Source organism: Saccostrea cucullata, unplaced genomic scaffold (genome assembly GCF_032062105.1).
Source record: "Saccostrea cucullata isolate Sc308-1 unplaced genomic scaffold, CSIRO_AGI_Scuc_v1 ctg2536, whole genome shotgun sequence".
Classification (NCBI taxonomy): domain Eukaryota; kingdom Metazoa; phylum Mollusca; class Bivalvia; order Ostreida; family Ostreidae; genus Saccostrea; species Saccostrea cuccullata.
The window spans coordinates 78,706-92,140 of NW_026938136.1; the positions used below are offsets into that span (position 1 = coordinate 78,706).

Sequence of the window (13,435 nt, forward strand, 5' to 3'; positions counted from 1 at the left end):
TTATTTTGTTAAAACAGATTCTGATTGCACACATAAGTACTCTGAAGTTGACATCAAGAAGATGCTTGAGTTTCTGATTGACAATTTCTATGTGGCTTTTGGAGACCAGGTATTCCAACAATCTATTGGAATTCCCATGGGTACAAATTGCGCTCCGTTATTAACAGACTTATTTTTATATTCATATGAAGCAGAATTTATGCAAAATCTTATGCGTGAACAGAAGAAAACACTTGCTGTAGCCTTCAACTCGACATTTAGATATATCGACGACGTATTGTCAATTAATAATGATAATTTCCATTCCTACGTCGACACGATATATCCTGGTGAGCTTGAGATACAAGATACCACAGAGTCCGACACGTCTGCTTCATACTTGGATATTTTACTTGAAAAAGACACTAATGGTAATCTAACAACCAAGCTATATGATAAACGTGAGGACTTTAACTTTTCTATCGTCAACTTCCCTTACTTATTCAGCAATATACCTTCATCACCTACATACGGAGTATATATATATCTCAGTTGATTCGATACGCAAGAGCATGCTCTACGTATGAACAATTTCTTAAACGAGGTAAATTATTGACAAGCAAGTTGATGAAACAAGAATATCAACAGTCTCGTTTAAAGTCATCATTTCGTAAATTCTATGGTCAATACAATGACCTTGTCAGCAAATACAATTTATCATTGAGTCAAATGCTGACTGACGTTTTTTATACCAATTGTTAGTCCATTATTTATACACTGAATTGACCACGGATTTTTTTCCGTTATTTTCTGATTATGACAACGAGCACACGGCGGGTGTGACCGGTCGGCAGGGGATGCTCACTCCTCTATGGCACCTGATCCCACCTCTGATGTTTCGGAGGTCCGTGTTTGCTACGCTTTTATATTGTATATTGTTTAATGGACGTTGAGATTGAATACTGTTCGTTATTTCCATATCCTTCATTTGTTTTCCTCAGAACAGTTTTATTCGTCGTATTTTTTATAAGAGAATTCGGTAATTTTACAGAGTTGTCTATATAAAAGTATTTTTCAATGCAGTAATAAAGATCTTGCTGATTTTTGTCTGGTATCCTATAAGAAGAACGTAAAACATATTTTTATATTTTTTGCTGCATTTTGCATCTACATAAATTGTTTTCTTGTACATTGAGATTAATATTTTTATCTGAAAATCAGTTGGAAAGAATGTATTTTTTTTTCAACTTTTCGTGAAGTTTCAAAAGTGCATGTCCCAAAGCGTTGAGGCGCATTCCAGTGCAAGTATTAATCATAAAATTTAAACAATTACCATAATTACTATGAAAATGTTCATTTCCCTTTGCTATATTACCTTTCAATTTCATTTCTTTATGGAAGGACAAAATATTTTGTTTTTTTTTACCTGAGACCATGTATATGTTATGCATCAAAAGGCTGCGACTCGTAGTCAAACGTCATGCTTTATGATTTATTCAATAGGTTTGACGAAAACATTGTCACGTGATGAAAACTATTTTCCATACAATGTATTGACGTATTTAAGGAAATTTTAGGGTTACTCCATCTTCATTCTTAACGTGAACTGTATAGTTCAACAACGAGGGAAAACAAAAGTGCGTCATTGATGCAAATCGTAGGCAGAATTTTGTTTATTGTTTTCCTATATGGATTTTAAATTTCAAATATGTAAGTAGTTATTTTTTGTACATGTACAGTTTAGAGAATGTTTCAAGAATGTTTATTCCATGCCAGGAATAGAAATTTGATCAAGTAAGTTTAACTCCCTGAATTAAATATCTACATTATATTTGAAAAGGAATGGGAAACGCAGTTTTCTCTTTTTGAGATAAGAAATATGCAAAAATTGTCTTCATTTTTAGAAGGGCACAAAAATTTTATTTTTGTATTAGTAGTAAGCTTAAAGTAAAGTATTCAGCTCAATGTTTATATAATATAAAACAACTTCGGTTAAATAAATTGAAATTATATGATAATTTTTAAAGCTGAATGACGACGATTGTCCTCAAAGTATTGAAAACAAGATATAAAAATGTAAATATTGCAAACATTTGCGCTTACATTTGGGCAGGAACTTTGTTGTTTTGAATGATTACACTTTACCGAGAGTGTTGATTTTGTTACATGTACCTCATCTGCAATCATTGTATTCTGAAAACGTTCTGCTAATACCCTTGAGCATTTTACTCCTTAATTTCTGTACTAATGTTTTGATATTTTTATGCCCTCGTGGGTACATTGTTTTTGTCGTATCCGTCCGTTTGTCTGTCTGTCTACCTGTCTGTCTGTATCTCTCTCTCTCTGTCTGTCTGTCTGTTTGTCGGCAAAAGCCTTAACCTTGCCAAAAACTTTTGATTTAGTGGAGCTATGACTTTCATATTTCACAATTGTATTCCTTGTGACAAGACCGTTTTTCGTGTACCACCAAATTTTACCTTTTTACCTTGAAGTTTAACCAACTTTTTCACTAAAAGTTTTATTTTTATCTTTGGTCATATCTGTTGAACAGTAGACACCAGGTCTTTTATACTTCATACACGTATTTTTTGTGAAAAGACATTCTATTTAGTATTAATAATTTTGACCTTTTGACATTGACCATTGAGATTTCCGTACTTATGAAAAAACTTAACCTTTGCTATATCTTTTAAACAGTAAAGACTAGCGCTTTTATACTTCACATATGTAATTATTGTGAGAAGATCTTTTATTGGATATCAATAACTTTGACCTTTTGATATTGACCTAAGAGTTTGACCTACTTTTTACAAACTTTTAGCTTGACCATAACTTTTGAACAGTAAGGGCATGGACTTTCGTACTTTACATACGTTATCCTTTTGATAAGACCTTTCATTGGATATCAGCAAATTTAAATTTACGCTTTGACCATGATCATGGAGTTTGACCTACTTTTTACAAACTTTAACCTTGGCCATATCTTTTGAACGGTGAGGGCCAGCGCTTTCATACTTCCATGTGTTACTTTGAGAAAAGGCCGTTTTTAGAAACCAACAAATTTGACCATTTGACCTTTAACCCTGAGTTTGTTCTACCTTAAACATTGATAACCTTTGTCATAACCTTTGAACAGTTGGTGCTAGGGTTTTATATTTCACATTTGTATATCTTTTGAAAAGGTCTAACTTTTGGTACCAACATTTTCGATCTCCATTTGAGAAAGCTTAAATCTTGCCATATTGCTATACAGGCGCATCTTTGTTTCACAAATACATTTCGTTTTTAATTCATTATTTTCCATGTATGTTAGATATAGGGTTAGATGGTTTTTTTTTAACTTTGTGAGAGTGCTAGAATCATCAAACGCGGTCCAAAACTCGTAGCAATCTTAATACAATAAATGTTCTTTAACACAATCTATAGTATACTTGTCTTAATTAACGAATATATATATTTCAGTCTGTTTCCAAGTCCCTTTAATAGGCATACATCTTATCATATTTTTTCTGTCGAATAAAAATTGAAAGAATAAGATCTTCATACATTTACCTTATATATTCATCGTCCTAAACAAAAACAATTTAAATTCTACCTCTTACCTTATTTGTTATAAAACTTTTCTAATTTAAACGAGACAAATAAAAATCATTTGAAGAAAGGTTCTTAAATGCAACATAACAAATAGCATTGATAAATAATTGATCTTTCATTACAGAGAAACCAGCAGCATGGCTTCTGAACCAAACCCTGGCAAACGTTCTAGGTTTGCTAAACTCGAAATGGCCATAAACGAAGAATTAACACAGGCGTTTAGAGATCTCTTAGAAATTGAGGTCCCCTCCGGACTTGTTTATAGCAAAATTAAGTCATCAGCGATTTATAACAGAATACTTCCCGAGCAAGAACATCGTCTTAGAAATGCTAAAACAGACGGTTATAAAGAATTTGATATTACGTTGTTATATACAGTGATAAGAAGCATATGTAAAAGGATTCCTCGTCCAACAAAAGGTTGGGGTGGAAACACGATGCCGTCAGTAGGTGAAATAACGATTGGTGATGACATTGAAAGGATTAGGTTGATAAAATACAGCATGTTTGGACACATCAGCTCGGCTTCTTTCTCACAGACAGAGTTTGATGACACGTGGTCAATCATAACTGATGTCTGCAAAAGACTACAAACGTATACAAAGAAAGACTATTTATCTGGACTGAGTAAAATTCAAAGTCAGGCCGAGGAAGAGGAAAACGAAAACGCTGTCATCAAAAACTTTGAAGAGGAATATCAACATTCCAAAAGTTTAATGGATAATTTGTCGTCTTTCGAATTTTTCCAAAAAGGTTATTTTTTAAAATTTATGGCACACTGTTTTGTTTTAAAAATGACATTTCAACGGCGTAAATTTATGGCAAGTCATCAGAAAAATAATGTAAATATAAGAAATGAATTTAATGAATTTTTTGAAGATTCATGAGGTATATGAACTACAATGCTTCACGCCGGCATATTTATCATGAAGCGCTTACGCGCTTCATGAAATATGCCGGCGTGAAGCGTCGTAGTTCATAACCTCATGAATCTTCAAAAATTAAATTCATTTCTTAATTATGTACGTGACTTTTATATAGCTCGACTTGTTTCAGCAATCATTATATTTTTATAAGAAAAAGAAGTTTTTTAATATTATTTATAAAACGGGTTCTTTCTCTATTTTGCAAAGTTTTCTATAAAGTTCATCCATTATTAGCGTGTAACTTATTTTTTTTTTCCAGAGCAGGATAGACGTGTGCTTAATAAACATTGGGCCATATACAATTTACATCCAAAATACGGAAAAAATAAATGCGTGTTTTCCCCTATTTCATTTAAGAAAAATGCTCTTTAAAATTGATTTTATGAAATATTTCTGTATCTTAACTAACGCCCTGGTGTTACATATGCAAGAATTACGGCTGATTCAAATAATTGTGTCGTGAATCAGTTAATTAGATTGTTTCCTTATTTTTGCATTTTGCCATAAAACATAATATAAATACTACATTGTTCATAGCTAATGCGATTAGTTTTCATAGAAATATCTTACAGTGAAAGAAGAGACAAAATTATTTATTTCTGCCTCTTGTTGAAGAAACTTATTAAATTAAATTTTGTTTCTTAATTGTAAAAATTATAGTTTTAGCTTTTAAATATTGCGTATTACAAATTAATTTACATATTTTTCTAGACAGAGAATTATAAACATTCATCGAGGCGATGGTTTATCTTGACTTTTTCTATTAGAAACAGGTGTTCAGCTCTCACGAACACCAAGCTATATACACTTTAACTGGACATAAGCAAAGATAAAAAAATTGAGAAAAGGGAAAAAACTTGAGTGGATTTGTTATTATATTTTACCTTGCATACCAGAAACTGTATGGACGATCCGAATAAACACTCAGGAAAAAAATTCAGACTGTTATATTCCCATACAAAAATATTTTCATGTTAGGATCTAAAAAATGAAAATTTGCCCTATTTATCTCAAATTTACTAATACAATTTAAACGATTGGGCTTGTTTCCTCCTTGTGAAAGATTGTTATTCCCATTTAGATCTTTTTCTAAGCTTGCAAATCGTGTTTGTTTACGGTGGAATTGTAATATATACTATATCATTGCTAAATATTCATCAAGTTTGCAAAAAGTTTGTTAAAAAAATATTTTGAACAAAAAACTTTAAATCCACGTGTTTTATTTATTTCTCGGAGGTTCCACTAAATGCCGTCATATGATTGCTCAAAAGGTTTAGCACTCTGTTTATTCTTTGTATTCATAGCAATTCATGGTTATTGTTCTTGATTTCCATATTTGGAAATCGTCCAAACCTGAAATACTCAACGACACAACTGGTAAAGTGCGTATTTCAATTCGATTTCTACAAATTTATTTATTTTAATGCCATCTTTTTACGCCTTGGTGTAATGAATGAGGTGTCAAATTACCTTGCGGAAGGTACCCGGTATGATATCAGGTTTAAGCATGAGTTATCTTTGTTTAGATTTACTTTTTTATTCGAAAATAGATTAATTTAAAATTATTATGATAGGAAAACGTGAAATTTTAACACATAAAAAATAGGCTGATCATAAAATAAATGAATTCAATTAAAGAAAATTGAAAGGCCATTGAAATGTACTTGCTATCTAGTAGACTGAATGGTAACGGAAAGATTACGAAAGACTCCAAGAAAAGATCTTTTCAATAACCTTACAGTAATATGCCAGTGGGCATTCAATTACCATTGCGACTTTTAGCTATGATTTCATTATGTTAATGAAAAAACACGCTATGAGTAACACGAGTATATTTTATTTGTCTTGCAATCCATAATTTACATTTTCACTTTGTGTATAGACATTTATGGTCATTTACTTTAAAGCAAGATGATAACAAACGAAATTATCATTATTAATTAACAACTGGATATGATTTCCATTGGTTCAGTAGTAAATGGCTAGAAAGTTTAATTTAAAAGTGCTGTAAAATATTGCGACTAATTTAATTTATTTTCAATCCATGAATAATTAAATAATGCCCATGATTCGGAATACAAAATCAAGTTCCTACATGTACCAAAGTGTTCAAAAATAGTGCAAAAGGCACGTTAGGAAGTTGTAAAAGGCGTTATGCGCAGACTTTTGTGTAAACCATGTAGTTTTTAGTGCAATACGTTTCGTCTACACCATGTGGTTTGTCATGCAAACCATGTAGCGAGTGCGTACATGTACCGTTCGTTAAGCGAGCATGTGGTGTAGTGGCACGTTTCATGGCACAAAATCTCCATTATCATACGGAGATAACAAACAGTATTCAAGTTCATATGTCCATTTAAATGATAAGCAAGAGCATAGCCAACAGGAAACATCAGAAGTGGGATTAGGTGTCATGGAGGAGTCAGCCTCTCCTGCAAACCGGTCACACTCGCCGTGTGTTCCTTGTCAAAATCGGGAAATGAAGGCAAAATAGTTGACAATTCAGTGTGTAAAAAAGGGTCTAACAATAACAATAATTAAAGCCAGTCAGCATTTCACTTAATGATAAATTGTATTCGCTCTCAACTTCATTATATCGACCGTCCATAGAACTTACGAAATGATGTATTTACACGATGCGACTGAAATTTTTGTTTCTACAACTAGTTTGTCAATAGCTAACATTAACTTTTTCAGGAATTAACAATACTAAGATTCTCTTACAGAAAAAACACAAAAAGACGAAATTCTTGAAACTTGGATCGAAGAAGATGTTGACTTTGTTCCCACAAGAGCAAGTGCAGTCGTTGAAAAAATGCTAAAGCATACAAATTTTGTTACGGTGGCTGGAACTTTTGGATGCGGAAAATCAGCTCTCATTCAACACATTGCACTCAAGTATAAACTGCATGGGTGGAATGTTACACCACTGGAAAATGTGAAAGAAATTATAAGGATCTGCTCGACTGGAATCTCCAAAAAACTGCTTTTTGTTCTTAACGACCCTTTGGGTAAGGATTCTATAGATATAGTATTGTATAATTCATGGAAAATGTATAAGAAAATGCTAGAGATTTGTTTGAAGAAGGTAAAGGTAGTTGTGTCGTGTAGAAGACGGATTCTTTATGATAGGAGAGTGAAAGGAATTTTATTGGATAAATCCACAATAGTGGAAATTGACAACGAAGGAAATAGAATGACCGATGAAGAGAAAATAGCCATCCTTAACCAGTACAGGCAAAATCTGAAAATATCCGAAAATATTGTTTCTGAAATTATTAAAACAGAAGCTTTCTTCCCATTGCTTTGTAAGCTTTTCTTTAGGAATTTAGAGTACATGAAAAAGGGGGTTGATTTTTTCAGATGCGCATTCAACATTATCAAAAACGAAATTGAAATGTGGAAAGAAACAGATAGAACGAAATTTTGCGCTTTGATTTTAATCATAACCTTTAATAACAATCTAGATATCGATGGTATTAAAGGGTGCAAAAATTCAATGAAGAAATATAAAGACATTTTAGAAATGTTTGAGATACGCGAAAACACACATGGCTCAATTATTTTCAATGCTCTATATGAGCTCAAAAGTTCCTATGTCAAACGTGTCGGAAATTCTTTCCAATTTCTTCACGATTTTATTATGGAGATAACTACTCTGGTGTTTGGTGTTGATTGTCCAAAAGAGACAATACTGTACGCAGACAGTGGTTTTCTGAGACGTCGGATGAGAATAAAAGACGACACAGAAGAAGAAGATCGCGATCCCTTCACTGTTTACCTTCCTGAAGAGTACATTGATGATCTTGTAGACAGGTTTATCATTGACATGCAAACAGAACACATTGTAGATGTTCTACTCAATCCATGTTTAAGGAAAGAGAGTGTGATAAAATCTTTTAAGGAAAAGGCAGATATTCTAGGAACGCTTCTTGGAAAAGTTAAATATGAAATAGACAAGTCTGAATTTGCTAAATCATTTCAGGTCTCTGTTTTCACCAGGCTAACTTTCTTTGCCTTTCACGATGAAAGATGTCCTTTAATGGGACTTATCTTATTTTGCCATAATGATATTTCAACATTTCTCTTAAAAAATATCCCAGAAGCGAAGTTGAAGGAATATTCTTTATTTTATGCACTTTGTGCGAATGGTGATTTAAGCCTAATAAATTATCTTCAAAATGAATATAAAAAACCAGCAATGATGGGAATTTGGAGTGATTTTTCACCAATTCACATTGCCTCTGTATTTCATAACTTTACAGTGATTCATGAACTAGTTAAGCTTGGAGCTGATGTAAACGAATTTACAACTGCAAATAAGTGGTGTCCATTATTATTGGCTGCCGGAAATGAAGAGGAACACTTAAAGGAGGCTGGAATGGATACAGAAGATGCGGAAAGACGTAATTCAACTATTCGTTGCTTATTAAACAATGATGCCAATATCAATTCATGTGACAGTAATGGGGTTACCTCTCTTATTTTAGCCTGTCAAAATGGATATTACAGTACCGTACAACTGTTACTGGAGAACGGTGCAGACATAAATTTATGTGAGAAGAATGGAGCAAGTCCATTTTATATAGCTTCTCAAAATGGACATTATAGCACGGTGCAACTGTTACTGGAAAGCGGTGCTGACATCAATTTATTGGAAAAGAATGGAACCAGTCCTCTTGATATAATTTGTAAAAATGGACATGCTAAAACTTTACAACTATTACTAAACAACGGTGCCGATATCAATGTTTTGAAAAAGAATAAAGACAGTCCTCTTTTTATAGCTTGTCAAAATGGACATGACAGCACTGTACAGACGTTATTGCACAACGGTGCCGACGTCAATTTATGTAACAAAGTTAAAAAGAGTCCTCTTTATATAGCTTGTGCAAATGGACATGACAGCGTTGTACAAATATTACTAGACAACGGTGCCGAGATCAATTTATGTGAGAAAGTTGGTGCTAATCCTCTTCATATAGCTTGTGCAAATGGACATTATAGCACGGTTCAATTGTTACTTAATAATGATGCCGACATCAATTTATGTAACAAGTTTGGAGAGAGTCCACTTTACATAGCTTGTCAAAATGGACTTGAAAACATAGTACAAGTGCTAATTAACAACACTGTCGATGTCAATTCTTGTGATAATAATGGAAATAGTCCTCTTCATATACTTTGTTTAAATGGAATTGAAAGCATAATACAACTGTTAATTAATAACAGTGCAGACAGCAACTCGTGTAACAACAATGGAGTCAGCCCTCTATACACAGCTTGTTATGAAGGACATGATATCATACTACAACTCTTACTGAACAACGGTGCCGACATCAATTTATGTGATAATGATGGAATCAGTCCTCTATTTATAGCTTGTGAAAATGGACATGATAGCGCGGTACAACTTTTACTTAACAATGGTGCCGACATAAATTTATGTAAGAAGAATGGCGTCAGTCCTCTTTACACAGCTTGTTCTAATGGACATGATAGCACAGTACAACTGTTGCTGAACAATCATGCCGACCTAAATTTATCTAACAAGTATGGAGCCAGTCCTCTTTATACAGCTTGTCAAAATGGACATAATAGCACGGTACAATTGTTACTGAACAACGGTGCCGAAATCAATTTATGTGATAATGATGGAGCCAGTCCTTTTTATATCGCTTGTCTAAATAAACACGACAGCACGTTAAAATTGTTGCTGAACAACGGTGCTGACATCAATTTATGTGATAATAATGGAAACAGTCCTCTTTATATAGCTAGTAAAAATGGCCATCATAGAACGGCACAACTTTTGCTGAAAAAGAATGCCGACATCGATTTATATAACAGGATCGGAGAAACTCCTCTTTTGATAGCTTGTTCAAATGGACATGAAGAAACGGTACAGTTGTTGCTTAACAATCATGCCGACGTCAATTTATGTAACACGTATGGAGCCAGTCCTCTTTATATAGCTTGTCAAAATGGACATAGAAGCACTTTTCAACTGTTACTAAACAACGGTGCCGACATCAATCTATGTGATAATGATGGAACTAGTCCTCTTCATATAGCTTGTGCAAATGAACATATTAACATGGTACAACTTTTACTGGACACAGGAGCCGACATCAACCTATGTAACAACGATGGAAAAAGTCCTCTTTATATGACTTGTGAAAATGGACTTGAAGAAGAGACAGAACATAAAGTGATTCATTGCAATGATGCAGACATCTATATATATGATTATTATGATGATGATGACAGTTCTTTTAATGAGGCTTATGACGGAATTTATAGCATGATACAACAATTACTCAATAACGGTGCGAACATAAACTTATGTGATAATGAAGGAAATAGTCCTCTTTTGATAGCTTGCCGAGAGGGATATGATAGATCATTACAAATTTTACTGTACAACAGTGTTGACATCAATTTATGTAACAACGATGGAGCAAGTCCTCTTTATATAGCTTGTCAAAATGGAAATGATGGCACGGTACAACTGTTACTGAACAACGGTGCCGACATCAATTCATGTGATAATTATGGATTCAGTCCTCTAAGTATAGCTTGTGCAAATGGACATGATAGTACTGTGCTATTGTTATTTAACAATGGTGCTAAGTTCAATTTATATACAAATGAGGGAGCAAGTCCTTTTTATATAGCTTGTCAATATGGACATAATAGTACGGTACAATTGTTACTGAACAACGGAGCCGACATCAATTCATGTGATAATTATGGATTCAGTCCTCTTAGTATAGCGTGTGTTAATGGACATGTTAGTACTGTGCAATTCTTACTGGAAAATGGTGCCGATATCAATTTATGTAACAAGAATGGAGCCAGTCCTCTTTATATAGCTTGTCAAAATGGAAATGATAGCACGGTACAACTGTTACTGAACAACGGTGCCGACATCAATTTATGCAACAAAAATGGAACCAGTCCTCTTTTGATAAGCTGTGTAAATGGCCATAATAGCACAGTACAACTGTTGCTAAAGAACGATGCCGACATAAATTTATGTGAAAATGAGGGATTCAGTCCATTTTTTGTGGCCTGTCAAGAGGGACATGATAGCATTGTGCAGCAGTTATTGAAGAAGGGTGCTGACATGAACTTATGTAACAATAACTGTTTCAGTCCTCTTCATATAGCGTGTGTAAATGGACATGTTAGTACTGTGCAATTCTTACTGGAAAATGGTGCCGATATCAATTTATGTAACAAGAATGGAGCCAGTCCTCTTTATATAGCTTGTCAAAATGGAAATGATAGCACGGTACAACTATTACTAAACAGCGGTGCCGACATCAATTTGTGCAACAAAAATGGAACCAGTCCTCTTTTGATAAGCTGTGTAAATGGCCATAATAGCACAGTACAACTGTTACTGAAGAACGATGCCGACATCAATTTATGTGAAAATGAGGGATTCAGTCCATTTTTTGTAGCTTGTCAAGAGGGACATGATAGCATTGGGCAACAGTTATTGAAGAAGGGTGTTGACATCAACTTATGTAACAAGAACTTTTTCAGTCCTCTTCATGTAGCTTGTTCAAACGGACATGATAGTACTGTGCAATTGTTACTGGACAATAATGCCGACATCAATTTATATGATGATAATGGAGCTAATCCTCTTTACATAGCTTGTCAAAATGGACACAATAACATAGTACAATTCTTATTGAACAACGGTGCCGACATTAATTTATGTGATAATGATGGATCCAGTCCTCTTTTTATAGCTTGTCAAAATGGACATGATAGCACGGTACAACTGTTACTAAACAACGGTGCAGACATCAATTTATGTGATGACGAGGGATCCAGTCCTCTAAATATAGCTGGCATAAATGGACAGGATAGTACTGTACAAATGTTAATGAAATACGGTGCTGAAATCAATTTATGTAACAAGGATGGTGCTAGTCCTCTTTATAAAGCTTGTAAATATGGACATAATAGCACAGTGCAACTGTTGCTTAACAACGGTGCCGACATCAATTTATGTAAAAATAATGGAATCAGTCCTCTTTCAATAGGTTGTGAAAATGGAAATCACAGCACGGTACAAATGCTACTAAGAAATGATGCTAACATCAATTTATGTGATGATGAGAGAATCAGTCCTCTTGATGTAGCTTGTCGAAATGGACATGAGAACACAGTACAACTGTTACTGAGCAACGGTGCCGACATCAATTTATGTGATAATGAAGGATCCAGTCCATTATATTCAGCTTGTTATAATGGACATGATAACATAGTACAGCTGTTACTTAGGAACGGAGCCGACATCAATTTACCTTCAAACGATAGAGTTAGTCCTCTGTGGATAGCTTGTCGAAATGGACATGATAGCACGGTACAACTGTTACTGAACAACGGGGCCGACATCAATTTATGTGAAAAGAATGGAGCCAGTCCTCTCTTTATAGCTAGTCAAACTGGACATGATAGCACGGTGCAACTTTTATTGAACAACGGGGCTGAAGTTAATCTATGTGAAAAATATGGAGCCAGTCCTCTTCATATAGCTTGTCAAAATGGACATGAAAGCACGGTACAACTGTTACTGAACAACGGTGCCAACATCAATTTATGTGAGAATGATGGAACCAGTCCTCTTTATATAGCTCGTCAGAACGGACATGACAGAGTCGCACAACTGCTATTGAACAATCGTGCTGACATTAATACTTGTAACAAGAATGGGCACATTGCTGATGTTAGCTAAAAATGGGCATGACAGTACAAGAATTGATAGTTGACACAAATTTGTCATACAACTCGTCCAAGAATATCAGTATTATTTTACCTTCTTGTCCTTAATCAAAGCAAATCCGAGTAATTTAATTTAACCAATGTAATCGTTTGATTTTCTAATGGGGAAATCTTATACATACAATTGTATT

General features: G+C 34.0%; 2 protein-coding genes across 1 annotated transcript; one reads left to right on the forward strand and one right to left on the reverse strand.

Moving 5' to 3' along the window:
• LOC134249486 (secernin-3-like) overlaps positions 1–13,435 on the reverse strand; it is a 77,911-nt gene that overhangs the window by 42,887 nt on the left and 21,589 nt on the right.
• LOC134249485 (serine/threonine-protein phosphatase 6 regulatory ankyrin repeat subunit B-like) lies at positions 8,033–13,398 on the forward strand. Its single transcript, XM_062731834.1, has one exon. It carries the CDS (start codon positions 8,143–8,145, stop codon positions 13,255–13,257), a length of 5,115 nt encoding a protein of 1,704 aa, XP_062587818.1. The 5' UTR covers positions 8,033–8,142; the 3' UTR covers positions 13,258–13,398.